Here is a 26,496-nt window from a genome sequence, read left to right as displayed (position 1 = left end):
TTGTCTGATTCCTGGGTGCTCACTAGTCTGTACATGTGATGGTACAAAGGAACCAGATAAGAGAAAGTGGGATGGGAGCAGGCAGCCTGGACCAGAGATCTCTAGTACACAGTCCGCAGCTGCACTGCATCTAAGATGTGCCACCAAGTATACACTGCAACACTATAACCTACAAAGTAGGACAGTGAACAGAACCGGTCATACGATCCTTAATGGGTCTACAAAGAAACAAGATGTTTCAACCTCAATCCTACATATATGTTAATAAAATAGTCACTTTCTGAGACTGAATCAAAAGGATTTTTATTTTATTTTAAATTGGTGACCTTATGTAATATTTACAGCAGCAATTGAGTATTTCTCACCCACGTCAACATGCTTGTGCAGGATAACAGTATGCAATGTCACCAACTGTGTCACTGAAAACGTCTCTATTTATTATACTACAGTAAGTATCAGAGGAAAACACCTGCAGAAATGATGGAACTTCCTGTCTAGCGTAAATTGTCTGCAACATTTCAGGAGGATTATTAGGTGCCCACTCTTTATTAGGTGTGTTTTAGAGGGTTGGGGGCTGTTTCTGAGTTTTTTTGCTTTGTCCGCTACAAAGTCCTACCCTGGTGTACATCCATGCATCCGAATGGGCAAGCACTAAGACACCCACTGTCACCATCAGAATCAGGCCCTTTGTGTGGCATTACTATAAAGACCTGCACACGCTCTGTACATTTCTAGAAGAACACTTGCGGTGAAACGTTCAGAGCACCAGGTGCTGTTAACCCTTTCTAGCACATGATGTAGAAATCCGGTGGTGTAACTGATACCTGATAGTAGTGAAAGATGGAATCAGCCATCGAGTCCTTTCCGGGAACAGTATTCGTCCACAATTTCTTCATAAAGAACACTTGGTAGGTGAGAGAAGGCACAATTCCTGCAAACATAAACCTTGTGCTGTATGATAGGTTATATTTACATCTGACTTTACAATTCCAAGAAAGGCTGATAAAAGTCTCCAGGGGAGAGGAAAGCCTTTCTGTCACCTGGGGCAAAGACTTGTCACACTGCTGCATAGCCCAGCCCCTGGGAGGGGATAACTATGAGTTGGCCCCACCCTGCTTTCCCTGCTCTCCGGCATCATAACTAAGGTGGCTGCAACACACACACACCCTCCCTCCATCTGTCACCCGGGGCACATGCCCCATCTGTACTCCCTGGGGCCAATGATAGTCTGTCTTGTGGTCCAAATCCGCTACTCAGGGCTTTGCTTGTATTCAGTAAATGGAAGGAGATAATAAAATGAACAAATCTAGCTCACTGGAATCTGCAGCATAATAACAGAATGTTTGCACCATCCCAGTACCCCCCTTACTTGCCACTTCTTACCGTCCTTGGAAGGTCGGGCTTTCTTTATCCAGTCTGTCAGATGTCGGACAAAGTCAAAGAAAAAATCTCCTTCTGGGACACTTATCACCTGAAATATAACAAACAGAATGTATGGGACCAGGAGACTACAGCTCTGGGAGTGCACAAAGCTGGCAAGTCTGTTCTGGGACTGAGTTGTCGCACTGTACCCATGCATACCTCCCAACTGTGCTGACTGTCCTGATTTGCAATCATTGAAATGGGCGGAGCTTGCTAAAATATGAATGGAGTTTTACCCAATAGGCAGACAGGGGTGGAGTTTTATGTTAAGGTCTGCCTGTCGCCCAAACACAGAAAGACTCATTTCATGTCACTGCCATAGTGCAAATCAACAACGTAAATACTGTTTATGCGCTAGTGTCCAGATTTCACGCAAGTGCAGGCAGCCATTTGTACCGGTCTCTGGCTAGCCGGCGGAGGCAGGCAACCTAACAGTAATGTCACTAGCTCCTATTAAATATATATGGTCTTATGTGATAGCCTTCGAGATGACATGGACGTGATTAGAGCGAGTCTGCCTGTATTTTTAAAGTGGCAACTATTTAAAAGGCAAAATCAACCTGGTTTTGCTTTTTAAATTATTGCCGCTTTAAAAATTCAATCACACTCACCGGGATCAAGAATGTGCCTGTATCTTGCAGGCTGTTCCATAAGTTGCATCTGTATGCATAGCGGTTCCCAAAATGGCTGCCTCCATGGTGAAAAGGCGCAGCTATGCATTAATTTCTCAAGTCACCCAGCCAAAGGGTTAACTCACACACACACACTCACAACACACACACACATGTAAATAACACCATTTGGTTTGTGAAACACCACACTCCCGCCATTCTCACCTTATCGGAAATCTTCACAAACAGACTAAAGCCTTCCGGGGATTTCAGGAGCAGCCGGTTAGCAATATCCTGGCAGAAATCCTTGGCCTTGGTGCTAGATTCTACTTCAAACGCCTGTAAGAGAAGAGCAGTGTGAACGTCCACTGTGACACTCCGGAGCATGGGATGATATTTATCTGACAGCGTCTCATATCCCGGAGGACAAAGGTGAGATACGAAGCCAGCCTGAATTCGCAAACACTTAGGGGAACCATTGTTATGGGCATACTGTACAGCAGAAGTGCTGGAAATGGGAGCTACAGAGATAAGGTGAACAAATAACCTTTTGGTTATATGAACTTTGTATCATACAGTATAGAAGATTATTTCCCAAGTTTTGTTCAATTTCCATTGTAGTTGACAGTTAGGTCCATTGACATTTGCTGTATGAGTATTCTAATGCTATGATTGGCCACAGGTTGGTCTAGTTATGTGTTGTAACAATGTGATTGGCTAGATGTTAGTCTAGGTCAAACGTTCTAGTCCTGTGATTGGCTACAGGTTGGTTTAAGCACTGTTCACTTAAAATCCCAACACGCAGACAAACGCAAAACCACACTAGCCACACCCAGGGTTGGATTGGTCCACAGGGGTACCATGCAATCCCTAATGGTTAGCCAAGCCTCTGTGGCAGTTGGCCACACCCCCTCCGAAGACTGTCCACACCCAAAACATGGCCCCTGTATCTCTGCATTCCCCCAGTGGGCCTTTCACGCCCCAATCCGACACTAGACACATCCCACCATTTCTCACCTCATCCATGTCGTCGGGAAAGTACACTTTGTGGAAAATCTGGGTGGTTTTATGCTGGATCGCTTCCACCTCAACCAAATGTGGCGGATACTTTCTGGAGCCGTTCCTGAGTAAGACAAGAGGCGGCAGGTTAGCCCCTGGCAAGATTCCATGACGGTAATCCAGTGTACTGAAATATACGTCAACAGGATCATTGTATGCAATCAGTGAAGTAGTGTTGTCATGGTGTCTCTATAACTGGCGCACGTAGTAGTGTCATGTAGCCTGTTGTTACATAAAATACACATATATTAAAGGGGAAACATCACAGAACTAAAAAATAAGAATTTACTTACCGATAATTCTATTTCTCATAGTCCGTAGTGGATGCTGGGGACTCCGTAAGGACCATGGGGGGGGATAGCGGCTCCGCAGGAGACTGGGCACATCTAAAGAAAGCTTTAGGACTAACTGGTGTGCACTGGCTCCTCCCCCTATGACCCTCCTCCAAGCCTCAGTTAGGATACTGTGCCCGGACGAGCATACACAATAAGGAAGGATTTTGAATCCCGGGTAAGACTCATACCAGCCACACCAATCACACCGTATAACCTGTGATCTGAACCCAGTTAACAGTATGATAACAGAGGAGCCTCTGAAAGATGGCTCACAACAATAATAACCCGATTTTTGTAACAATAACTATGTACAAGTATTGCAGACAATCCGCACTTGGGATGGGCGCCCAGCATCCACTACGGACTATGAGAAATAGAATTATCGGTAAGTAAATTCTTATTTTCTCTAACGTCCTAAGTGGATGCTGGGGACTCCGTAAGGACCATGGGGATTATACCAAAGCTCCCAAACGGGCGGGAGAGTGCGGATGACTCTGCAGCACCAAATGAGAGAACTCCAGGTCCTCCTCAGCCAGGATATTAATTTTGTAGAATTTTACAAACGTATTTGCTCCTGACCAAGTAGCTGCTCGGCAAAGTTGTAAAGCCGAGACCCCTCGGGCAGCCGCCCAAGATGAGCCCACCTTCCTTGTGGAGTGGGCATTTACAGATTTTTGGCTGTGGCAGGCCTGCCACAGAATGTGCAAGCTGAAATGTACTACAAATCCAACGAGCAATAGTCTGCTTAGAAGCAGGAGCACCCAGCTTGTTGGGTGCATACAGGATAAACAGCGAGTCAGATTTCCTGACTCCAGCCGTCCTGGAAACATATATTTTCAGGGCACTGACAACGTCTAGCAACTTGGAGGCCTCCAAGTCCCTAGTAGCCGCAGGCACCACCAATAGGTTGGTTCAGGTGAGACGCTGAAACCACCTTGGGGAGAAACTAAGGACGAGTCCTCAATTCCGCCCTGTCCGAATGGAAAATCAGATAAGGGCTTTTTCAGGATAAAGCCGCCAATTCTGACACGCGCCTGGCCCAGGCCAGGGCCAACAGCATGACCACTTTCCATGTGAGATATTTTAACTCCACAGATTTAAGTGGTTCAAACCAATGTGACTTTTGGAACCCAAAACTACATTGAGATCCCAAAGTGCCACTGGAGGCACAAAAGGAGGCTGTATATGCAGTACCCCTTTTACAAACGTCTGAACTTCAGGGACTGAAGCTAGTTCTTTTTGGAAGAAAATTGACAGGGCCGAAATTTGAACCTTAATGGACCCCAATTTTAGGCCCATAGACACTCCTGTTTGCAGGAAATGTTTGAATCGACCCAGTTGAATTTCCTCCGTCGGGCCTTACTGGCCTCGCACCACGCAACATATTTTCGCCAATTGCGGTGATAATGTTTTTGCGGTTACATCCTTCCTGGCTTTGATCAGGATAGGGATGACTTCATCCGGAAAGCCTTTTTTCCTTCAGGATCCGGCGTTCAACCGCCATGCCGTCAAACGCAGCCGCGGTAAGTCTTGGAACAGACAGGGTCCTTGCTGGAGCAGGTCCCTTCTTAGAGGTAGAGGCCACGGATCCTCCGTGAGCATCTCTTGAAGTTCCGGTTACCAAGTCCTTCTTGGCCAATCCGGAGCCACGAATATAGTGCTTTCTCCTCTCCATCTTATCAATCTCAGTACCTTGGGTATGAGAGGCAGAGGAGGGAACACATACACTGACTGGTACACCCACGGTGTTACCAGAGCGTCTACAACTATTGCCTGAGGGTCTCTTGACCTGGCGCAATACCTGTCGAGTTTTTTAATCATGTGGACGACTTCTGGGTGAAGTCCCCACTCTCCCGGGTGGAGGTCGTGCTGAGGAAGTCTGCTTCCCAGTTGTCCACTCCCGGAATGAATACTGTTGACAGTGCTATCACATGATTTTCCGCCCAGCGAAGAATCCCTGCAGCTTCTGCCATTGCCCTCCTGCTTCTTGTGCCACCCTGTCTGTTTACGTGGGTGACTGCCATGATGTTGTCCGACTGGATCAACACCGGCTGACCTTGAAGCAGAGGTCTTGCTAAGCTTAGAGCATTGTAAATGGCCCTTAGCTTCAGGATATTTATGTGAAGTGATGTATCCAGGCTTGACCCTAAGCCCTGGATATTCCTTCCCTGTGTGACTGCTCCCCAGCCTCGCAGGCTGGCATCCGTGGTCACCAGGACCCAGTCCTGAATGCCGAATCTGCGGCCCTCTAGAAGATGAGCACTCTGCAACCACCACATGATGGATACCCTTGTCCTTGGTGACAGGGTTATCCGCTGATGCATCTGAAAATGCGACCCGGACCATTTGTCCAGTAGGTTCCACTGGAAAGTTCTTGCGTGGAATCTAACGAATGGGATTGCTTCGTAGGAAGCCACCATTTTTACCCAGAACCCTTGTGCATTGATGCACTGAGACTTGGTTCGGTTTTAGGAGGTTCCTGACTAGCTCGGATAACTCCCTGGCTTTCTCTTCCGGGAGAAACACCTTTTTTCTGGACTGTGTCCAGGAACATCCCTAGGAAACAGAAGACAAGTCGTCGGAACCAGCTGCGATTTTGGAATATTGAGAATCCAATCGTGCTGCCGCAACACTACCTGAGATAGTGCTACACCGACTTCCAACTGTTCCCTGGATCTTACCCTTATCAGGGAATCGTCCAAGTAAGGGATAACTAAAATTCCCTTCCTTCGAAGGGATATCATTTCGGCCATTACCTTGGTAAAGACCCGGGGTGCCGTGGACCATCCCTACGGCAGCGTCTGAACTGATAGTGACAGTTCTGTACCATAACCTGAGGTACCCTTGGTGAGAAGGGTAAACTTTGACATGAAGGTAAGCATCCTTGATGTCCCAAGACATCATGTAGTCCCCTTTTCCCAGGTTCGCAATCACTGCTCTGAGTGACTCAATCTTGAATTTGAACCTCTGTATGTAAGTGTTCAAAGATTTTAGATTTTAGATTTAGAATCGGTCTCACCGGGCCGTCTGGCTTCGGTACCACAATAGTGTGGAATAATACCCCGTTCCCTGTTGCAGGAGGGGTACCTTGATTATCACCTGCTGGGTGAATGGCTTCCAAAACTGCCTCCCTGTCAGAGGGAGACGTCGGTAAAGCCGACTTTTGGAAACGGCGAGGGGGAGACGTCTCGAATTTCAATATGTACCCTTGAGATATTACCTGAAGGATCCAGGGGTCTACTTGCGAGTGAGCCCACTGCGCACTGAAATTCATTGAGAACGGGCCCCCACCGTGCCTGAGCTTGTAAGGCCCTAGCGTCATACTGAGGGCTTTTGCAGAGGCGGGAAAGGATTTCTGTTCCTGGGAACTGGGTAATCTCTTCAGCCTTTTTCCTCTCCCTCTGTCACGAGCAGAAAAGAGGAACCTTTTGTCCGCTTGCCAACAAAGGACTGCGCCTGATAATACGGCGTCTTATTTTGAGAGGCGACCTGGGGTACAAACGTGGATTTCCCAGTTGTTGCCGTGGCCACCAGGTCTAAAAGACCGACCCCAAATGTCCCCTTTCAAAGGCAATACTTCCAAATGCCGTTTGGAATCCGCATCACCTGACCATTTTACTGGTAGAATTGGACAACGCACTTATACTTGATGCCAGTCGGCAAATATTCCGCTGTGCATCATGCATATATAGAAATGCATCTTTTAAATGCTCTATAGGCAATAATATACTATCCTTATCTAGGATATCAATATTTCCAGTCAGGGAATCCGACCATGCCAACCCAGCACTGCACCTCCAGGCTGAGGCGATTGCTGGTCGCAGTATAACACCAGTATGTGTGTGAATACATTTTTGGATACCCTCCTGCTTTCTATCAGCAGGATCCTTAAGGGCGGCCATCTCATGAGAGGGTAGAGCCCTTGTTCTTACAAGCGTGTGAGCGCCTTATCCCCCCTAGGGGGTGTTTCCCAACGCACCTTAACCTCTGGCGGGAAAGGGTATACAGCCAATACTTTTTAAGAAATTATCAATTGTTATCGGGGGGAAACCCACGCATCATCACACACCTCATTTTATTTCTCAGATTCAGGAAAACTACAGGTAGTTTTTCCCTCACCGAACATAATACCCCTTTTTGGTGGTACTCGTATTATCAGAAATGTATAAAACATTTTCCATTGTCTCAATCATGTAACGTGTGGCCCTACTAGAAATCACGGTTGTCTCTTCACCGTCGACACAGGAGTCAGTATCCGTGTCGGCGTCTGTATCTGCCATCTGAGGTAACGGGCGCTTTAGAGCCCCTGACGGCCTATGAGACGTCTGGACAGGCACAAGCTGAGTAGCCGGCTGTCTCATGTCAACCACTGTTTTTTTATACAGAGCTGACACTGTCACGTAATTTTCAACAGTACATCCACTCAGGTGTCGACCCCCTAGGTGGTGACATCACTGTTACAGACACTCTGCTCCGTCTCCACATCATTTTTCTCCTCATACATGTCGACACAAACGTACCGACACACAGCACACACACAGGGAATGCTCTGATAGAGGACAGGACCCCACTAGCCCTTTGGGGAGACAGAGGGAGAGTTTGCCAGCACACACCAGAGCGCTATATATATATATATATACAGGGATAACCTTATATAAGTGTTTTTCCCCTTATAGCTGCTGTATTGTTAATACTGCGCCTAATTAGTGCCCCCCTCTCTTTTTTAACCCTTTCTGTAGTATAGTGACTGCAGGGGAGAGCCAGGGAGCTTCCCTCCAACGGAGCTGTGAGGGAAAATGGCGCCAGTGTGCTGAGGAGATAGGCTCCGCCCCCTTCTCGGCTGCCTTTTCTCCCGCTTTTCAGTATATTCTGGCAGGGGTTAAATGCATCCATATAGCCCAGGAGCTATATGTGATGTATTTTTTTGCCATGTAAGGTATTTTTATCGTGTTTTATTGCGTCTCAGGGCGCCCCCCCCAGCGCCCTGCACCCTCAGTGACCGGAGTATGAAGTGTGCTGAGAGCAATGGCGCACAGCTGCAGTGCTGTGCGCTACCTTATTGAAGACAGGAACGTCTTCTGCCGCCGATTTTTCCGGACCTCTTCGCTCTTCTGGCTCTGTAAGGGGGCCGGCGGCGCGGCTCCGGGACCCATCCAGGCTGAACCTGTGATCGTCCCTCTGGAGCTAATGTCCAGTAGCCAAGAAGCCCAATCCACTCTGCACGCAGGTGAGTTTGCTTCTTCTCCCCTTAGTCCCTCGATGCAGTGAGCCTGTTGCCAGCAGGTCTCACTGAAAATAACAAACCTAAACTAAAACTTTCACGAAGAAGCTCAGGAGAGCCCCTAGTGTGCAACCTTCTCGTCGGGCACAGAAATCTAACTGAGGCTTGGAGGAGGGTCATAGGGGGAGGAGCCAGTGCACACCAGTTAGTCCTAAAGCTTTCTTTAGATGTGCCCAGTCTCCTGCGGAGCCGCTATCCCCCCCCCTTGGTCCTTACGGAGTCCCCAGCATCCACTTAGGACGTTAGAGAAAAGGCCAATAAACTATTTCTTATCTAGTGGTCATTATTTGGTATCACAAATGGGAAAAATCGGACATTGCTATGAGATCCCACACGCAGCGCACATACCACATACGTGGCTGTGTCATTTTGACCAGGCAGGTTTATAACATCAGATCGGTGGCAGTCAGGTTACCGTTCCCAATCGTAGTCCACGTGGATCGTAAAGTATGAAAAAGTTCAAAAAATGAAAAAAATAAGAATTTACTTACCGATAATTCTATTTCTCGTAGTCCGTAGTGGATGTTGGGGACTCCGTAAGGACCATGGGGAATAGCGGCTCCGCAGGAGACAGGGCACAAAAGTAAAAGCTTTAGGATCAGGTGGTGTGCACTGGCTCCTCCCCCTATGACCCTCCTCCAAGCCTCAGTTAGGATACTGTGCCCGGACGAGCGTACACAATAAGGAAGGATTTTGAATCCCGGGTAAGACTCATACCAGCCACACCAATCACACTGTACAACCTGTGATCTGAACCCAGTTAACAGCATGATAACAGCGGAGCCTCTGAAAAGATGGCTCACAACAATAATAACCCGATTTTTGTAACAATAACTATGTACAAGTATTGCAGACAATCCGCACTTGGGATGGGCGCCCAGCATCCACTACGGACTACGAGAAATAGAATTATCGGTAAGTAAATTCTTATTTTCTCTGACGTCCTAAGTGGATGCTGGGGACTCCGTAAGGACCATGGGGATTATACCAAAGCTCCCAAACGGGCGGGAGAGTGCGGATGACTCTGCAGCACCGAATGAGAGAACTCCAGGTCCTCCTCAGCCAGGGTATCAAATTTGTAGAATTTTGCAAACGTGTTTGCCCCTGACCAAGTAGCAGCTCGGCAAAGTTGTAAAGCCGAGACCCCTCGGGCAGCCGCCCAAGATGAGCCCACCTTCCTTGTGGAATGGGCATTTACATATTTTGGCTGTGGCAGGCCTGCCACAGAATGTGCAAGGTGAATTGTACTACACATCCAACTAGCAATCGTCTGCTTAGAAGCAAGAGCACCCAGTTTGTTGGGTGCATACAGGATAACAGCAAGTCAGTTTTCCTGACTCCAGCCGTCCTGGAAACCTATATTTTCAGGGCCCTGACAACATCTAGCAACTTGGAGTCCTCCAAGTCCCTAGTAGCCGCAGGTACCACAATAAGCTGGTTCAGTTGAAACGCTGACACCACCTTAGGGAGAAACTGGGGACGAGTCCGCAGCTCTGCCCTGTCCGAATGGACAATCAGATATGGGCTTTTGTGAGACAAAGCCGCCAATTCTGACACTCGCCTGGCCGAGGCCAGGGCCAACAGCATGGTCACTTTCCATGTGAGATATTTCAAATCCACAGATTTGAGCGGTTTAAACCAATGTGATTTGAGGAATCCCAGAACTACGTTGAGATCCCACAGTGCCACTGGAGGCACAAAAGGGGGTTGTATATGCAGTACTCCCTTGACAAACTTCTGGACTTAAGGAACTGAAGCCAATTCTTTCTGGAAGAAAATCGACAGGGCCGAAATTTGAACCTTAATGGACCCCAATTTGAGGCCCATAGACACTCCTGTTTGTAGGAAATGCAGGAATCGACCGAGTTGAAATTCCTCCGTGGGGGCCTTCTTGGCCTCACACCATGCAACATATTTTCGCCAAATGCGGTGATAATGTTGTGCGGTCACCTCCTTCCTGGCTCTGACCAGGGTAGGGATGACCTCTTCCGGAATGCCTTTTTCCCTTAGGATCCGGCGTTCAACCGCCATGCCGTCAAACGCAGCCGCGGTAAGTCTTGGAACAGACATGATCCTTGCTGAAGCAAGTCCCTTCTTAGTATCTCTTGAAGTTCCGGGTACCACGTCCTTCTTGGCCAATCCGGAGCCACGAGTATAGTTCTTACTCCTCTCCGTCTTATAATTCTCAGTACCTTGGGTATGAGAGGCAGAGGAGGGAACACATACACCGACTGGTACACCCACGGTGTTACCAGAGCGTCCCAGCTATTGCCTGAGGTTCTCTTGACCTGGCGCAATACCTGTCCAGTTTTTTGTTCAGACGGGACGCCATCATGTCCACCTTTGGTCTTTCCCAACGGTTCACAATCATGTGGAAGACTTCCAGATGAATTCCCCACTCTCCCGGGTGGAGGTCGTGCCTGCTGAGGAAGTCTGCTTCCCAGTTGTCCACTCCCGGAATGAACACCGCTGACAGTGTTATCACATGATTTTTCGCCCCGCGAAGAATCCTTGCTGCCATTTCCCTCCTGCTTCTTGTGCCGCCCTGTCTGTTTACGTGGGAGACTGCCGTGATGTTGTCCGACTGGATCAGCACCGGTTGACTTTGAAGCAGATGTCTTCCTAGGCTCAGAGCATTGTAAATTGCCCTTAGCTCCAGTATATTTATGTGGAGAGAAGTCTCCAGACTTGACCACACTCCTTGGAAATTTCTTCCCTGTGTGACTGCTCCCCAGCCTCTCAGGCTGGCATCCGTGGTCACCAGGACCCAGTCCTGAATGCCGAATCTGCTGCCCTCTAGTAGATGAGCACTCTGCAGCCACCACAGAAGAGACACCCTTGTCCTTGGAGACAGGATTATCCGCTGATGCATCTGAAGATGCGATCCGGACCATTCGTCCAGCAGATCCCACTGAAAATTTCTTGCGTGAAATCTGCCGAATGGAATCGCTTCGTAAGAAGCCACCATTTTTCCCAGGATTCTTGTGCATTGATGCACTGACACTTGGCCTGGTTTTAGGAGGTTTCTGACTAGCTTGGATAACTCCCTGGCTTTCTCCTCCGGGAGAAACACCTTTTTCTGGACTGTGTCCAGAATCATCCCTAGGAACAGCAGACGTGTCGTCGGAATCAGCTGCGATTTTGGAATATTTAGAATCCACCAGTGCTGTCGTAGAACTACTTGAGATAGTGCTACTCCGACCTCCAACTGTTCTCTGGACCTTGCCCTTATCAGGAGATCGTCCAAGTAAGGGATAATTAAGATGCCTTTTCTTTGAAGAAGAATCATCATTTCGGCCATTACCTTGGTAAAGACCCGGGGTGCCGTGGACAATCCAAACGGCAGCGTCTGAAACTGACAGTGACAGTTCTGTACCACGAACCTGAGGTACCCTTGGTGAGAAGGGCAAATTGGGACATGGAGGTAAGCATCCTTGATGTCCAGGGACACCATATAGTCCCCTTCTTCCTGGTTCGCTATCACTGCTCTGAGTGACTCCATCTTGATTTGAACCTTTGTATGTAAGTGTTCAAAGATTTCAGATTTAGAATAGGTCTCAACGAGCCGTCTGGCTTCAGTACCACAAATAGTGTGGAATAATACCCCTTTCCTTGTTGTAGGAGGGGTACTTTGATTATCACCTGCTGGGAATACAGCTTGTGAATTTTTTCCAATACTGCCTCCCTGTCGGAGGGAGACGTTGGTAAAGCAGACTTCAGGAACCTGCGAGGGGGAGACGTCTCGAATTTCCAATCTGTACCCCTGGGATACTACTTGTAGGATCCAGGGGTCCACTTGCGAGTGAGCCCACTGCGTGCTGAAACTCTTGAGACGACCCCCCACCGCACCTGAGTCCGCTTGTACGGCCCCAGCGTCATGCTGAGGACTTGGCAGAAGCGGTGGAGGGCTTCTGTTCCTGGGAAGGGGCTGCCTGCTGCAGTCTTCTTCCCTTTCCTCTACCCCTGGGCAGATATGACTGGCCTTTGCCCGCTTGCCCTTATGGGGACGAAAGGACTGAGGCTGAAAAGACGGTGTCTTTTTCTGCTGAGATGTGACTTGGGGTAAAAAAGGTGGATTTTCCAGCTGTTGCCGTGGCCACCAGGTCCGATGGACCGACCCCAAATAACTCCTCCCCTTTATACGGCAATACTTCCATGTGCCGTTTGGAATCTGCATCACCTGACCACTGTCGTGTCCATAAACATCTTCTGGCAGACATGGACATCGCACTTACTCTTGATGCCAGAGTGCAAATATCCCTCTGTGCATCTCGCATATATAGAAATGCATCCTTTAAATGCTCTATAGTCAATAAAATACTGTCCCTGTCAAGGGTATCAATATTTTCAGTCAGGGAATCCGACCAAGCCACCCCAGCGCTGCACATCCAGGCTGAGGCGATCGCTGGTCGCAGTATAACACCAGTATGTGTGTATATACTTTTTAGGATATTTTCCAGCCTCCTATCAGCTGGCTCCTTGAGGGCGGCCGTATCTGGAGACGGTAACGCCACTTGTTTTGATAAGCGTGTGAGCGCCTTATCCACCCTAGGGGGTGTTTCCCAACGCGCCCTAACTTCTGGCGGGAAAGGGTATAACGCCAATAATTTTCTATCGGGGGAAACCCACACATCATCACACACTTCATTTAATTTATCTGATTCAGGAAAAACTACAGGTAGTTTTTTCACACCCCACATAATACCCTTTTTTGTGGTACTTGTAGTATCAGAAATATGTAACACCTCCTTCATTGCCCTTAACATGTAACGTGTGGCCCTAATGGAAAATACGTTTGTTTCTTCACCGTCGACACTGGAGTCAGTGTCCGTGTCTGTGTCTGTGTCGACCGACTGAGGTAATGAGCGTTTTAAAGCCCCTGACGGTGTTTGAGATGCCTGGACAGGTACTAATTGGTTTGCCGGCCGTCTCATGTCGTCAACCGACCTTGCAGCGTGTTGACATTATCACGTAATTCCCTAAATAAGCCATCCATTCCGGTGTCGACTCCCTAGAGAGTGACATCACCATTACAGGCAATTGCTCCGCCTCCTCACCAACATCGTCCTCATACATGTCGACACACACGTACCGACACACAGCACACACACAGGGAATGCTCTGATAGAGGACAGGACCCCACTAGCCCTTTGGGGAGACAGAGGGAGAGTTTGCCAGCACACACCAAAACGCTATAATTATACAGGGACAACCTTATATAAGTGTTTTCCCTTATAGCATCTTAATATATAATAATATCGCCACATAAAATGCCCCCCCCTCTCTGTTTTAACCCTGTTTCTGTAGTGCAGTGCAGGGGAGAGCCTGGGAGCCTTCCTAGCAGCGGAGCTGTGTAGGAAAATGGCGCTGTGTGCTGAGGAGAATAGGCCCCGCCCCCTTTTCGGCGGGCTTCTTCTCCCGTTTTTCTGACAACCTGGCAGGGGTTAAACACATCCATATAGCCCCAGAGGCTATATGTGATGTATTTTTAGCCAGCATAGGTACTTTCATTGCTGCCCAGGGCGCCCCCCCCAGCGCCCTGCACCCTCAGTGACCGTTGGTGTGAAGTGTGCTGAGAGCAATGGCGCACAGCTGCAGTGCTGTGCGCTACCTCATGAAGACTGAGAAGTCTTCAGCCGCCGGTTTCTGGACCTCTTCTCTCTTCGGCATCTGCAAGGGGGTCGGCGGCGCGGCTCCGGTGACCCATCCAGGCTGTACCTGTGATCGTCCCTCTGGAGCTAGTGTCCAGTAGCCTAAGAAGCCAATCCATCCTGCACGCAGGTGAGTTCACTTCTTCTCCCCTAAGTCCCTCGTTGCAGTGAGCCTGTTGCCAGCAGGACTCACTGAAAATAAAAAACCTAACAAAACTTTTACTCTAAGCAGCTCTTTAGGAGAGCCACCTAGATTGCACCCTTCTCGGCCGGGCACAAAAACCTAACTGAGGCTTGGAGTAGGGTCATAGGGGGAGGAGCCAGTGCACACCACCTGATCCTAAAGCTTTTACTTTTGTGCCCTGTCTCCTGCGGAGCCGCTATTCCCCATGGTCCTTACGGAGTCCCCAGCATCCACTTAGGACGTCAGAGAAAATGTGAAAAACTCATGTCGACCTTTTCCATGTCGGTCTATTGACCATGTCGACCTAATGCATGTCAACCAATAGTGGTCGACCTAATGACTGTCGACCTAATGACCGTATCCCATCTGCTGTTACACAGTTACACCGGTAGACAGCTAATTTGGGGCCTGGTTCTGAACTGTGCCTAGTCCGTCTGCGGATGGATGGTGTGATACTAACCAAACTGCGCATGCGTATGCACCTCAGAGCTATTATGGATCTCAGCGGAATCTCCACCCGTGGCTGTGGGTTTGATTAAGGGGCAACGGAGCCCATAGAGTAAGCGAGCCGTGGGCGTATAGACATATTTGGGGACTATTCCTCAGTTTTCAGACGGATCTCTTGTACCAAGGATTGGACAGGTCTAAATGCATGCTGTTGTGCCGACAGGCGACCTCACCAGCGGATGGGTGTGGCGCGGTGCGGTCATGTAGATGTGGCTGGCTCTGTATACAGACAGATATGTGCTTTTATTTCCCAGCACGGAAAAGGACAGGGTTGAACTGGCCCACAGGGGTACAGGGGAAACCACCGGTGGGCCCTACTGCCTGGGGGCCCACCCAGTCCTCTAGGGATCAGGTTCCAGACTGTGCTGTTACTAATCTAGTACATTATCATGCATGCACTACAGTATTTACTGTATATATTTATCTGGGGATCCAACACTTGCAAAATGGTTAGGCAAACCAATGTGGTGGCTGGGCACACCCCCTCTAGAGACTGGCCACACCCCTAAACCATACCTCCCAACATGAACCTCTCCAGGAGGGACAGAATGCTCTGCTCCTGGACTTCCCTCTTAATTTATGATTGCCATCACCTGTGCTGAAACACCTTTCTTATCCATTAACCTGTTCAACACAGGTGCCTGCAATCATATATTAAGAGACAAGTCCAGAAGCAGAGCATTGTGTCCCTCCTGGAGAGGGTCATGTTGGGAGGTATGCCTAAACATGGGCCACTACAACTGCATTCCCCCGGTGGTCCCTACACGCCCAAGTCAGACACTGGAAAAATGATGCAACATGTGTGACGGTGACTTAGGCCCTTGGTGTGGGAATGCATGTGGATCGGTAAGCATTACTCATAACCGAGGCACTTCCAGGTGTTGGAACACTCTGGCTCTGTGCAGACAGCCTCGTGCCTCAATGACGACCCTCATTTCCAACTGAACGCTGGTTCTGCCTCTAATTTGTGCAGGAGATTAGGGGGTATTACTTGGCTCAGGCTGGATAATAACATGGGAGCTCCTGAAACAGCCATCCCAGAGACTGGTATGGAAATTCCGCACATCCCAATCTAGTACACCCAAAGCCAACAGCACCCAGTTTGGAACAAACATTCTTAAGAATTTTCAATAAATTTGAGGCTGATGTAGCAGAATCGCCCAAGTTCAGCTTTACGCTTAGTATCCAAGCGCTGTCAGTAGCTGGAGGAAATATGCAGAGAGCCCATACAGGAGATGTAGCATATGCCCCTCTTTCTTACTGCCATGCAAGATGGAAATACCTATTTACAGTATGTGGTTATAAAGGATGTTGGGTCTCGCTCTCCCTTAGGTGGTGCAGGTGCACTATGCAATGCTCTTTCCTCGCTACACCAGGGGCCCACTTCCAAACAAGAGTCACCCACTCATTCATAGTGGTATAATGGATTTTCAGTCCAGTGCTTCTGCTCTAAACACGTCGATGAGCCTATCAGTCCTGGACCCAGCACTCAGAGACCCAACGCAAGATCTACCCAAAAAAAGTAGGTCAATTCAAACTTGGATTGACTGTAGGGGTACACAACAGGTGGTCTCCCAATCAACCCTTGTAACCTTAATCTTTAAATAGCAAAGAACAAGGTCACATGGTCAGGAGTCATCACTGGGGTCAGGGCCGGTTCTTGCCCTTTTGGCGGCCTGGGCGGGGAATAGGGGCGTGGCTTCACACAGGGGGCGTGGTCAGTTAGTAGCGCTGTACAGTAGAGTATCGCCGCTGATAATGAAAAAATAAATAAATAAAGAATACTTACTATCCCCGCTCCCGACCGCTGCAGACCTCCGCCGTCGCCGCTCCTCTCCTCGGATCTGCCATAGACAGACACTAGAGGTCAATTATGACCCCTAGCGTCTGTCAGTCCCACAATGCTGTGTGGTGCGCGATGACGTCATCGCGCACCGCACAGCAAAGGTCCTCTCCACGAAGGAAAACTAGACGCGTAGCGTCTAGTTCCCTTCACAGCGGGGAACCAGGGGGACACAGCGGGCAGCGGGGGGCACAGCAGTAGCGGATCTTGCCATGGTGCGGCGCCCTCCGGATGGCGCCGGCGCCCTCCGGAAGACGGCGCCCCGGGCAAAAGTCCTGCTTGCCCGTGGCAAGATCCGCTACTGACTGGGGTATGCCCTACTCTACTAGAGTGGGTGTACTCCCTTTGTTTTATGTATGGTGGGAATTATCATGCTCTTCAACATGTCTGCTTCGCATGTGGTATGTTCCTGATACCTTACTTCACACCCTCTACATGCTCTTGGGTTTTAGCCATATAAGAAATGTTAATAGTCCCTAGTCACTGAATAGTCTCTATTCAATGAATCCCTTAGAACCTCCCCTCTACTTGCAGCCATTCAAGGATTTGTATCTCCTATTTCAAAGGCCTGCTTCTGGGGCCAACCATATCCATCTTTTAAAAAAAAAAATCAGATTAGTCTGTTAAGGCCCATATAGACAGGCCGATGCAGGAGAGATGTGTGCTGAGCGAACCGCTCAGCACACATCTCTCCCGCCGCTCAGCACAGCGCGATCTGTGCTGAGCGTGCGGGGGGAGACGGGGGGGGGGGGGGCGCTCACTTCACCCAGCGGGTGAAGTGAGCGACCCGCTAGATTGGCCTGCATGCAGGCCAATCTAGCAGCAGTCAGATTGCTTAGAATATTGCCTGGTGAGTACCCCCCTTTAGGATAGCCTGCACAGCATGTAAGTAGCCCCAGTCTAGTGGCAACTGGATTAGAGTTTTCTAGCTCTACTCCTCTCTGTGGGCCTAATTCAGATCTGATCGCAGCAGCAAATTTTGTTCTCTAATGGGAAAAACCATGGGTCCTAATTCAGACCTGATCGCTCGCTAGGGTTTTTTTTGCACTGCTGCGAACAGATAGTCGCCGCCCATAGGGGAGTGTATTTTCGCTTTTCAAGTGTGCAAACGCATGTGTAGCAGAGCTGTACAAACAGATCTTGTGCAGTATCTGCGCAGCCCAGGACTCACTCAGCCAATGCGATCACATCAGCCTGTCCGGGGCCGGAATTGACGTAAGGAACCCGCCCTGCAAACGCCTGGACACGCCTGTGTTTTTCCAACCACTCCCAGAAAACAGTCAGTTACCACCCACAAACGCCTTCTTCCTGTCAATCTCCTTGCGATCGCCCGTGCGAATGGATTCTTCGCACAAACCCATCGCTGAGCGGCGATCCTCTTTGTACCCGTGCGACGCGCCTGCGCATTGCGGTGAATACGCATGCGCAGTTCTGACCTGGTCGCAGCGCTGCTAAGAACGCTAGCGAGCAATAAGGTCTGAATTACCCCCCACGTGCAGTGCAGGTGAGGCAGATGTAACATGTGCAGAGAGAGTTAGATTTGGGTGGGTTATATTGTTTCTGTGCAGGGTAAATACTGATACTTTATTTTTACACTGCAATTTAGATTTCAGTTTGAACACACCCCACCCAAATCTAACTCTCTCTGCACATGTTACATCTGCCCCACCTGCAGTGCACATAGGGGGTGATTCAGAGTTGATCGTAGCTGTGCTAAATTTAGTACAGCTACGATCAGGCACACTGACATGCGGGGGGACGCCCAGCACAGGGCTAGTCCGCCCCACATGTCAGTCACTGCCCCATCGCAGAAGTACAAAAGCATCGCACAGCGGTGCACTGACGGGAGAGATGTGTGCTGAGCGATCTTAACACAGACCGCTCAGCACACATCTCTCCCCCCGCTCAGCACAGCCGCTCACTTCACACAGCGCTGAAGTGAGCGACCCGTTAGATTGAGCCTGCATGCAGGCTCAATCTAGCACCGGCGATAGCCCAGCGCATCGCTATCGCTGGGGGGCATACACACGGCAGATCCGTGCTTAAAATCTAAGCAATCTAGTCAGATTGCTTAGATTTTAAACACGGATCTCTCCGTGTGTACCCCCCTTAACCCTCCAGCAACAGTAATGGTTCCCTGTCACACACCTGCATGCAGTATTTATTATGGACCTGTGACATTTATTTCTACTACTCAGTGTTACTTGGAACAATTGTGGAGTTACATAGGTATACCTATGGCCACACTGTTTACGAATAAGTGAAGATTAGAAGGGAGATGTCACTTAGGGGTACATTTACTAAGCAGTGATAAGAGCGGAGAAGTGAGCCAGTGGAGAAGTTGCCCATGGCAACCAATCAGCACTGAAGTAACATCTATAATTTGCATACTATAAAATGATACAGAGCTGCTGATTGGATGATGGGGAAATTTCTCCACTGGCTCACTTCTCAGCTCTTATCACTGCTTAGTAAATGTCCCCTAGTCTTGAGTTTAAACCCTTAAAAAATGAAATTATACTCTGTTTACTTGTTGATAATTGATTTTTTATTAAATTAATATATCATTCATAACTAATGTCAATGGTCAGAAACATTCCAGCTGCCTACAAATGGAGCCACGCTAATTGACTGCGACTAGGTGCGCCCCGCTGGAAACTAACGGGACGCACGTGCGTCGTAGACGCGTACGCCCCCCATTCACTTTGTATGGGAGCGTCTATGGCTCCATCTGTACATGGAATGCTGCATAGTTAGGGAAAGAGTAGAACTACGGGATACAGTCATATTTACAACATCGACAATTATGATGGTGAAATTGTTGAAATGTCGTTAGACTAAGGGGTTAATTCAGACCTGATCGCTGCTGTGTGTTTTCGCACAGTGGGCGATCAGGTCTGAACTGCGCATGCGCCGATGCCGCAGTGCGCCGGCGCATGCCAGAGATGCGATCGGCATCTCAGCCCAGCGATCGCCTCTGCCTGATTGACAGCCGGCGTTGGGCCGCCGTTTTGGGGGCGCAACGCGCAACGCGTGCCGTCACGCGCAGCCTCTGTGACCGAGGAGAGAGATGGATAGCTCCCTGCCAGTGCGCAATTTTATTGTTGTCAATTAAAAATGGGACGAATATGTACTGATCGATCTTTATATACGGGAACCCCCCCCAAAAAAATTGGTGCTGAGGTTATCCTAGGTGTTTCCTTGACCAATGATGGTCTTTATATACTCTTTTGACCTATGATGGTCTTATCAATACAGATTTTTCTGTACTGGTCGAGGTGAAACAGATGCAGTACTGAATGTGTCTACATCTTTTTCAACTTATTCTATAAATACACAGACCAGAACATTTGTTGTTTTTTAACCTATGTCGTTATTTTTGATCTTGATTTCTTTTTCTGTTGGGTGGATATTAACCCATTTGTAGTTTACAACAATAAAATTGCTGTTTTATCTGTTTTTGATTTCATGACATTTTTGTAGATGTTAAGAGTGCGCCCACACAAGAGCCTTCTTTTTCTTTCTTTGTCTAACAATGGCCCTCATTCCGAGTCGTTCGCTCGGTATTTTTCTTCGCATCGCAGCGTTTTTCTGCTTAGTACGCATGCGCAATGTTCGCACTGCGACTGCGCCAAGTAATTTTGCTATGAAGATAGTATTTTTACTCACGGCTTTTTCTTCGCTCCGGCGATCGTAGTGTGATTGACAGGAAATGGGTGTTACTGGGCGGAAACACAGCGTTTTATGGGCGTGTGGATAAAAACGCTACCGTTTCCGGAAAAAACGCGGGAGTGGCTGGAGAAACGGAGGAGTGTCTGGGCGAACGCTGGGTGTGTTTGTGACGTCAAACCAGGAACGTCAAGCACTGAACTGATCGCAGATGCCGAGTAAGGTTGAAGCTACTCTGAAACTGCTAAGTAGTTTGTAATCGCAATATTGCGAATACATCGTTCGCAATTTTAAGAAGCTAAGATTCACTCCCAGTAGGCGGCGGCTTAGCGTGTGTAACTCTGCTAAAATCGCCTTGCGAGCGAACAACTCGGAATGAGGGCCAATATACTGTACTTACCAGTGGCTCAGGGCGCACCACCAAGTTAAATAAACCAAGGAATTTATTCCTATGTGGGACTTCGCTATTCTTGGTCATATTCTATTCTAAGATTAGCTCTAAAGACTTGTGAGGAATCACAACATCCCCCTTGTACTGTATTGTTGAAATGTCGTCATAAAACATGTCTGCATCTGCTGAATGTCAATATGTTCACAATAGCGACAGGTGAATTGTCAGCGTTCTGCACAGACCAGAGGTTCAGGGGTAGGCTGCGGCAGCGGAGGGTCAGGGTCGGGCACTAAGGGGAGGAGGGTTAGGGTTAGGCTGAGGGAGGGTTAGCAATACTCACTGCTGGAACCGCCACAGGAACACCAGTGGAGCCGCCAGTCCCACCGAACCAGGTAAGTCACTGCCAGACCACCAGGAACCACCACAGTAACACCAGTGGAGCCACCAGACCCACCAAACCAGGTAAGTCACTGCCAGACCACCAGGAACCACCACAGTAACACCAGTGGAGCCACCAGACCCACCAAACCAGGTAAGTCACTGCCAGACCACCAGGAACCACCACAGTAACACCAGTGGAGCCACCAGACCCACCAAACCAGGTAAGTCACTGCCAGACCACCAGGAACCACCACAGTAACACCAGTGGAGCCACCAGACCCACCGAACCAGGTAAGTCATTGCCAGACCACCAGGAACCACCACAGTAACACCAGTGGAGCCACCAGACCCACCGAACCATGTAAGTCACTGCCAGACCACCAGGAACCGCCACAGTAACACCAGTGGAGCCACCAGACCCACCGAACCATGTAAGTCATTGCCAGACCACCATGAACCGCCACAGTAACACCAGTGGAGCCGCCAGACCCACCGAACCAGGTAAGTCACTGCCAGACCACCAGGAATGTCGACATCTAATCATGTCCACATTTTCGTGGATACATTATGAATGTTGACAAATTATACTGAACCCGGAAACCGCAGCATCTGAGTATATGATTAGTATGAGCGTATCAAAGAAATGATGCCGCATTATAATCAGTGTGTGGACTTTAGAAACAGCCCAAGTTTCCTCTGACAGACTATTACAGCGGTAAGGAGAGATGAGACGCACTTACCGGAGAGCCCGCTGCAGCCGGTGCATACAATCCGCCGCCAGGACGTGCTGCTTGCGGGTCTGGATAAATCGCTGCACATGAGGCAGGAGGAGGTTGCTGGGTGGGAAGAGGCCGGTGGTCAACCAGAGGAGTTCCCAGCCCTTCTCTTCGCTGTACCTAAAAACATCAATGTGACAGACCCTTACACCTTGTCCAAAAACACAAACAGGGAGAGATAGGAGTCACTCGCTCATACATGGCTGCCAGCTGTCAGGAAGTATAAACAAGCCTTTTTTTTTTTTGCAAGTTATCAAAAAAATAAGAATTTACTTACCGATAATTCTATTTCTCATAGTCCGTAGTGGATGCTGGGGACTCCGAAAGGACCATGGGAATAGCGGCTCCGCAGGAGACTGGGCACAAAGTAAAAAGCTTTAGGACTATCTGGTGTGCACTGGCTCCTCCCCCTATGACCCTCCTCCAAGCCTCAGTTAGGATACTGTGCCCGGACGAGCGTACACAATAAGGAAGAATTTTGAATCCCGGGTAATACTCATACCAGCCACACCAATCACACCGTACAACTTGTGATCTGAACCCAGTTAACAGCATGATAACAGAAGGAGCCTCTGAAAAGATGGCTCACAACAACAATAACCCGATTTTTGTAACAATAACTATGTACAAGTATTGCAGACAATCCGCACTTGGGATGGGCGCTCAGCATCCACTACGGACTATGAGAAATAGAATTATCGGTAACTAAATTCTTATTTTCTCTAACGTCCTAGTGGATGCTGGGGACTCCGAAAGGACCATGGGGATTATACCAAAGCTCCCAAACGGGCGGGAGAGTGCGGATGACTCTGCAGCACCGAATGAGAGAACTCCAGGTCCTCCTCAGCCAGGGTATCAAATTTGTAGAATTTTGCAAACGTGTTTGCCCCTGACCAAGTAGCTGCTCGGCAAAGTTGTAAAGCCGAGACCCCTCGGGCAGCCGCCCAAGATGAGCCCACTTTCCGTGTGGAATGGGCTTTTACAGATTTTGGCTGTGGCAGGCCTGCCACAGAATGTGCAAGCTGAATTGTACTACAAATCCAACGAGCAATCGTCTGCTTAGAAGCAGGAGCACCCAGCTTGTTGGGTGCATACAGGATAAACAGCAAATCAGATTTTCTGACTCCAGCCGTCCTGGAAACATATATTTTCAGGGCCCTGACTACGTCCAGCAACTTGGAATCCTCCAAGTCCCTAGTAGCCGCAGGCACTACAATAGGCTGGTTTAAGTGAAAAGCTGAAACCACCTTAGGGAGAAATTGAGGACGAGTCCTCAATTCTGCCCTGTCCGTATGAAAAATCAGGTAAGGGCTTTTATAGGATAAAGCCGCCAATTCTGAGACACGCCTGGCTGAAGCCAGGGCTAACAGCATTACCACTTTCCATGTGAGATATTTTAAGTCCACAGTGGTGAGTGGTTCAAACCAATGTGATTTTAGGAATCCCAAAACTACATTGAGATCCCAAGGTGCCACTGGAGGCACAAAAGGAGGCTGTATATGCAGTACTCCCTTGACAAACGTCTGAACTTCAGGAACAGAAGCCAGTTCTTTTTGGAAGAATATTGACAGGGCCGAAATTTGAACCTTAATGGACCCCAATTTGAGGCCCATAGACAGTCCTGTTTGCAGGAAATGCAGGAAACGACCCAGTTGAAATTCCTCTGTAGGGGCCTTCCTGGCCTCGCACCACGCAACATATTTACGCCAAATACGGTGATAATGTTGTACGGTTACATCCTTCCTGGCTTTGATCAGGGTAGGGATGACTTCATCCGGAATGCCTTTTTCCTTCAGGATCCGGCGTTCAACCGCCATGCCGTCAAACGCAGCCGCGGTAAGTCTTGGAACAGACATGGTCCCTGCTGGAGCAGGTCCTTTCTTGGAGGTAGAGGCCACGGGTCTTCCGTGAGCATCTCTTGAATTTCCGGGTACCAAGTCCTTCTTGGCCAATCCGGAGCCACGAGTATAGTCTTTACTCCTCTCCTTCTTATGATTCTCAGTACTTTTGGTATGAGAGGAAGAGGAGGGAACACATACACTGACTGGTACACCCACGGTGTTACCAGAGCGTCCACAGCTATTGCCTGAGGGTCCCTTGACCTGGCGCAATATCTGTCCAGTTTTTTGTTGAGGCGGGACGCCATCATGTCCACCTTTGGTTTTTCCCAACGGTTCACAATCATGTGGAAGACTTCTGGGTGAAGTCCCCACTCCCCCGGGTGAAGATCGTGTCTGCTGAGGAAGTCTGCTTCCCAGTTGTCCACTCCCGGAATGAACACTGCTGACAGTGCTATCACATGATTTTCCGCCCAGCGAAGAATCCTTGCCACTTCCGTCATTGCCCTCCTGCTTCTTGTGCCGCCCTGTCTGTTTACGTGGGCGACTGCCGTGATGTTGTCCGACTGGATCAACACCGGCTGACCCTGAAGCAGAGGTCTTGCCTGACTTAGGGCATTGTAAATGGCCCTGAGTTCCAGGATATTTATGTGAAGTGACGTTTCCATGCTTGACCACAAGCCCTGGAAATTTCTTCCCTGTGTGACTGCTCCCCAGCCCCTCAGGCTGGCATCCGTGGTCACCAGGACCCAATCCTGAATGCCGAATCTGCGGCCCTCCAGGAGATGAGCACTCTGTAACCACCACAGGAGAGACACCCTTGTCCTTGGAGACAGGGTTATCCGCTGATGCATTTGAAGATGCGATCCGGACCATTTGTCCAGCAGATCCCACTGAAAAGTTCTTGCGTGGAATCTGCCGAATGGAATCGCTTCGTAAGAAACCACCATCTTTCCCAGGACCCTTGTGCATTGATGTACTGACACTTGGTCTGGTCTTAGGAGGTTCCTGACTAGGTCGGATAACTCCCTGGCTTTCTCTTCCGGGAGAAACACCTTTTTCTGTACTGTGTCCAGAATCATTCCTAGGAACAGCAGACGTGTCGTCGGAATCAGCTGCGATTTTGGAATATTTAGAATCCATCCGTGCTGTCGTAGTACTACTTGAGATAGTGCTACTCCGACCTCTAACTGTTCTTTGGACCTTGCCCTTATCAGGAGATCGTCCAAGTAAGGGATAATTAAGACGCCTTTTCTTCGAAGAAGAATCATCATTTCGGCCATTACCTTGGTAAGGACCCGGGGTGCCGTGGACAATCCAAACGGCAGCGTCTGAAACTGATAGTGACAGTTCTGTACCACAAACCTGAGGTACCCTTGGTGAGAAGGGCAAATTGGGACATGGAGGTAAGCATCGTTGATGTCCAGAGACACCATATAGTCCCCTTCTTCCAGGTTCGCTATCACTGCTCTGAGTGACTCCATCTTGAACTTGAACCTTTTTATGTAAGTGTTCAAGGATTTCAGATTTAAAATGGGTCTCACCGAGCCGTCCGGCTTCGGTACCACAAACAGCGTGGAATAATACCCCTTTTCCTGTTGTAGGAGGGGTACCTTGATTATCACTTGCTGGGAATACAGCTTGTGAATGGCTTCCAATACCGCCTCCCTGTCGGGGGGAGACGTTGGTAAAGCAGACTTCAGGAACCGGCGAGGGGGAGACGTCTCGAATTCCAATTTGTACCCCTGAGATACTACCTGCAGGATCCAGGGGTCCACTTGCGAGTGAGCCCACTGCGCGCTGAAATTCTTGAGACGGGCCTCCACCGTCTTGCCTGAGTCCGCTTGTAAGGCCCCAGCGTCATGCTGAGGACTTGGCAGAAGCGGGGGAGGGCTTCTGTTCGTGGGAAGAGGCTGTCTGCTGCAGTCTTTTTCCCCTTCCTCTGCCCCGGGGCAGATATGAGTGGCCTTTTGCCCGCTTGCCCTTATGGGGACGAAAGGACTGAGCCTGAAAAGACGGTATCTTTTTCTGCTGTGAGGTGACTTGGGGTAAAAAGGTGGATTTCCCAGCCCTTGCCGTGGCCACCAGGTCCGATAGACCGACCCCAAATAACTCCTCCCCTTTTATACGGCAATACTTCCATATGCCGTTTGGAATCCGCATCACCTGACCACTGTCGCGTCCATAACCCTCTTCTGGCAGAAATGGACATCGCACTTACTCTTGATGCCAGAGTGCAAATATCCCTCTGTGCATCACGCATATATAGAAATGCATCCTTTAAATGCTCTATAGTCAATAATATATTGTCCCTGTCCAGGGTATCAATATTTTCAGTCAGGGAATCCGACCAAGCCACCCCAGCACTGCACATCCAGGCTGAGGCGATTGCTGGTCGCAGTATAATACCAGTATGTGTGTATATACTTTTTAGGATATTTTCCAGCTTCCTATCAGCTGGTTCCTTGAGGGCGGCCGTATCAGGAGACGGTAACGCCACTTATTTTGATAAGCGTGTGAGCGCCTTATCCACTCTAGGGGGTGTTTC

The 26,496-nt window shown here is 49.1% G+C and overlaps 1 protein-coding gene across 6 annotated transcripts in view; it reads right to left on the bottom strand.

Moving 5' to 3' along the window:
• The window catches only part of MYO7A (myosin VIIA), a 310,031-nt gene that overhangs the window by 16,116 nt on the left and 267,419 nt on the right, over positions 1-26,496 (bottom strand). For 5 of the 6 annotated variants that reach the window (XM_063951274.1, XM_063951272.1, XM_063951273.1 and 2 more), the window contains 5 exons: positions 22,075-22,230; positions 3,051-3,156; positions 2,259-2,372; positions 1,384-1,471; positions 825-931 (listed from right to left, as the gene is read on the bottom strand). In XM_063951274.1, the coding sequence (XP_063807344.1) occupies positions 825-931; positions 1,384-1,471; positions 2,259-2,372; positions 3,051-3,156; positions 22,075-22,230 (571 nt within the window). The remainder of the gene's footprint in view (positions 1-824; positions 932-1,383; positions 1,472-2,258; positions 2,373-3,050; positions 3,157-22,074; positions 22,231-26,496) is intronic. The other variant, XM_063951275.1, reaches the window with a different exon arrangement.

Source organism: Pseudophryne corroboree, chromosome 2 (genome assembly GCF_028390025.1).
Source record: "Pseudophryne corroboree isolate aPseCor3 chromosome 2, aPseCor3.hap2, whole genome shotgun sequence".
Taxonomy (NCBI): Eukaryota; Metazoa; Chordata; class Amphibia; order Anura; family Myobatrachidae; genus Pseudophryne; species Pseudophryne corroboree.
Note: the sequence above shows the minus strand (reverse complement) of the source record. Positions and strands in the feature narration are given on the sequence as shown.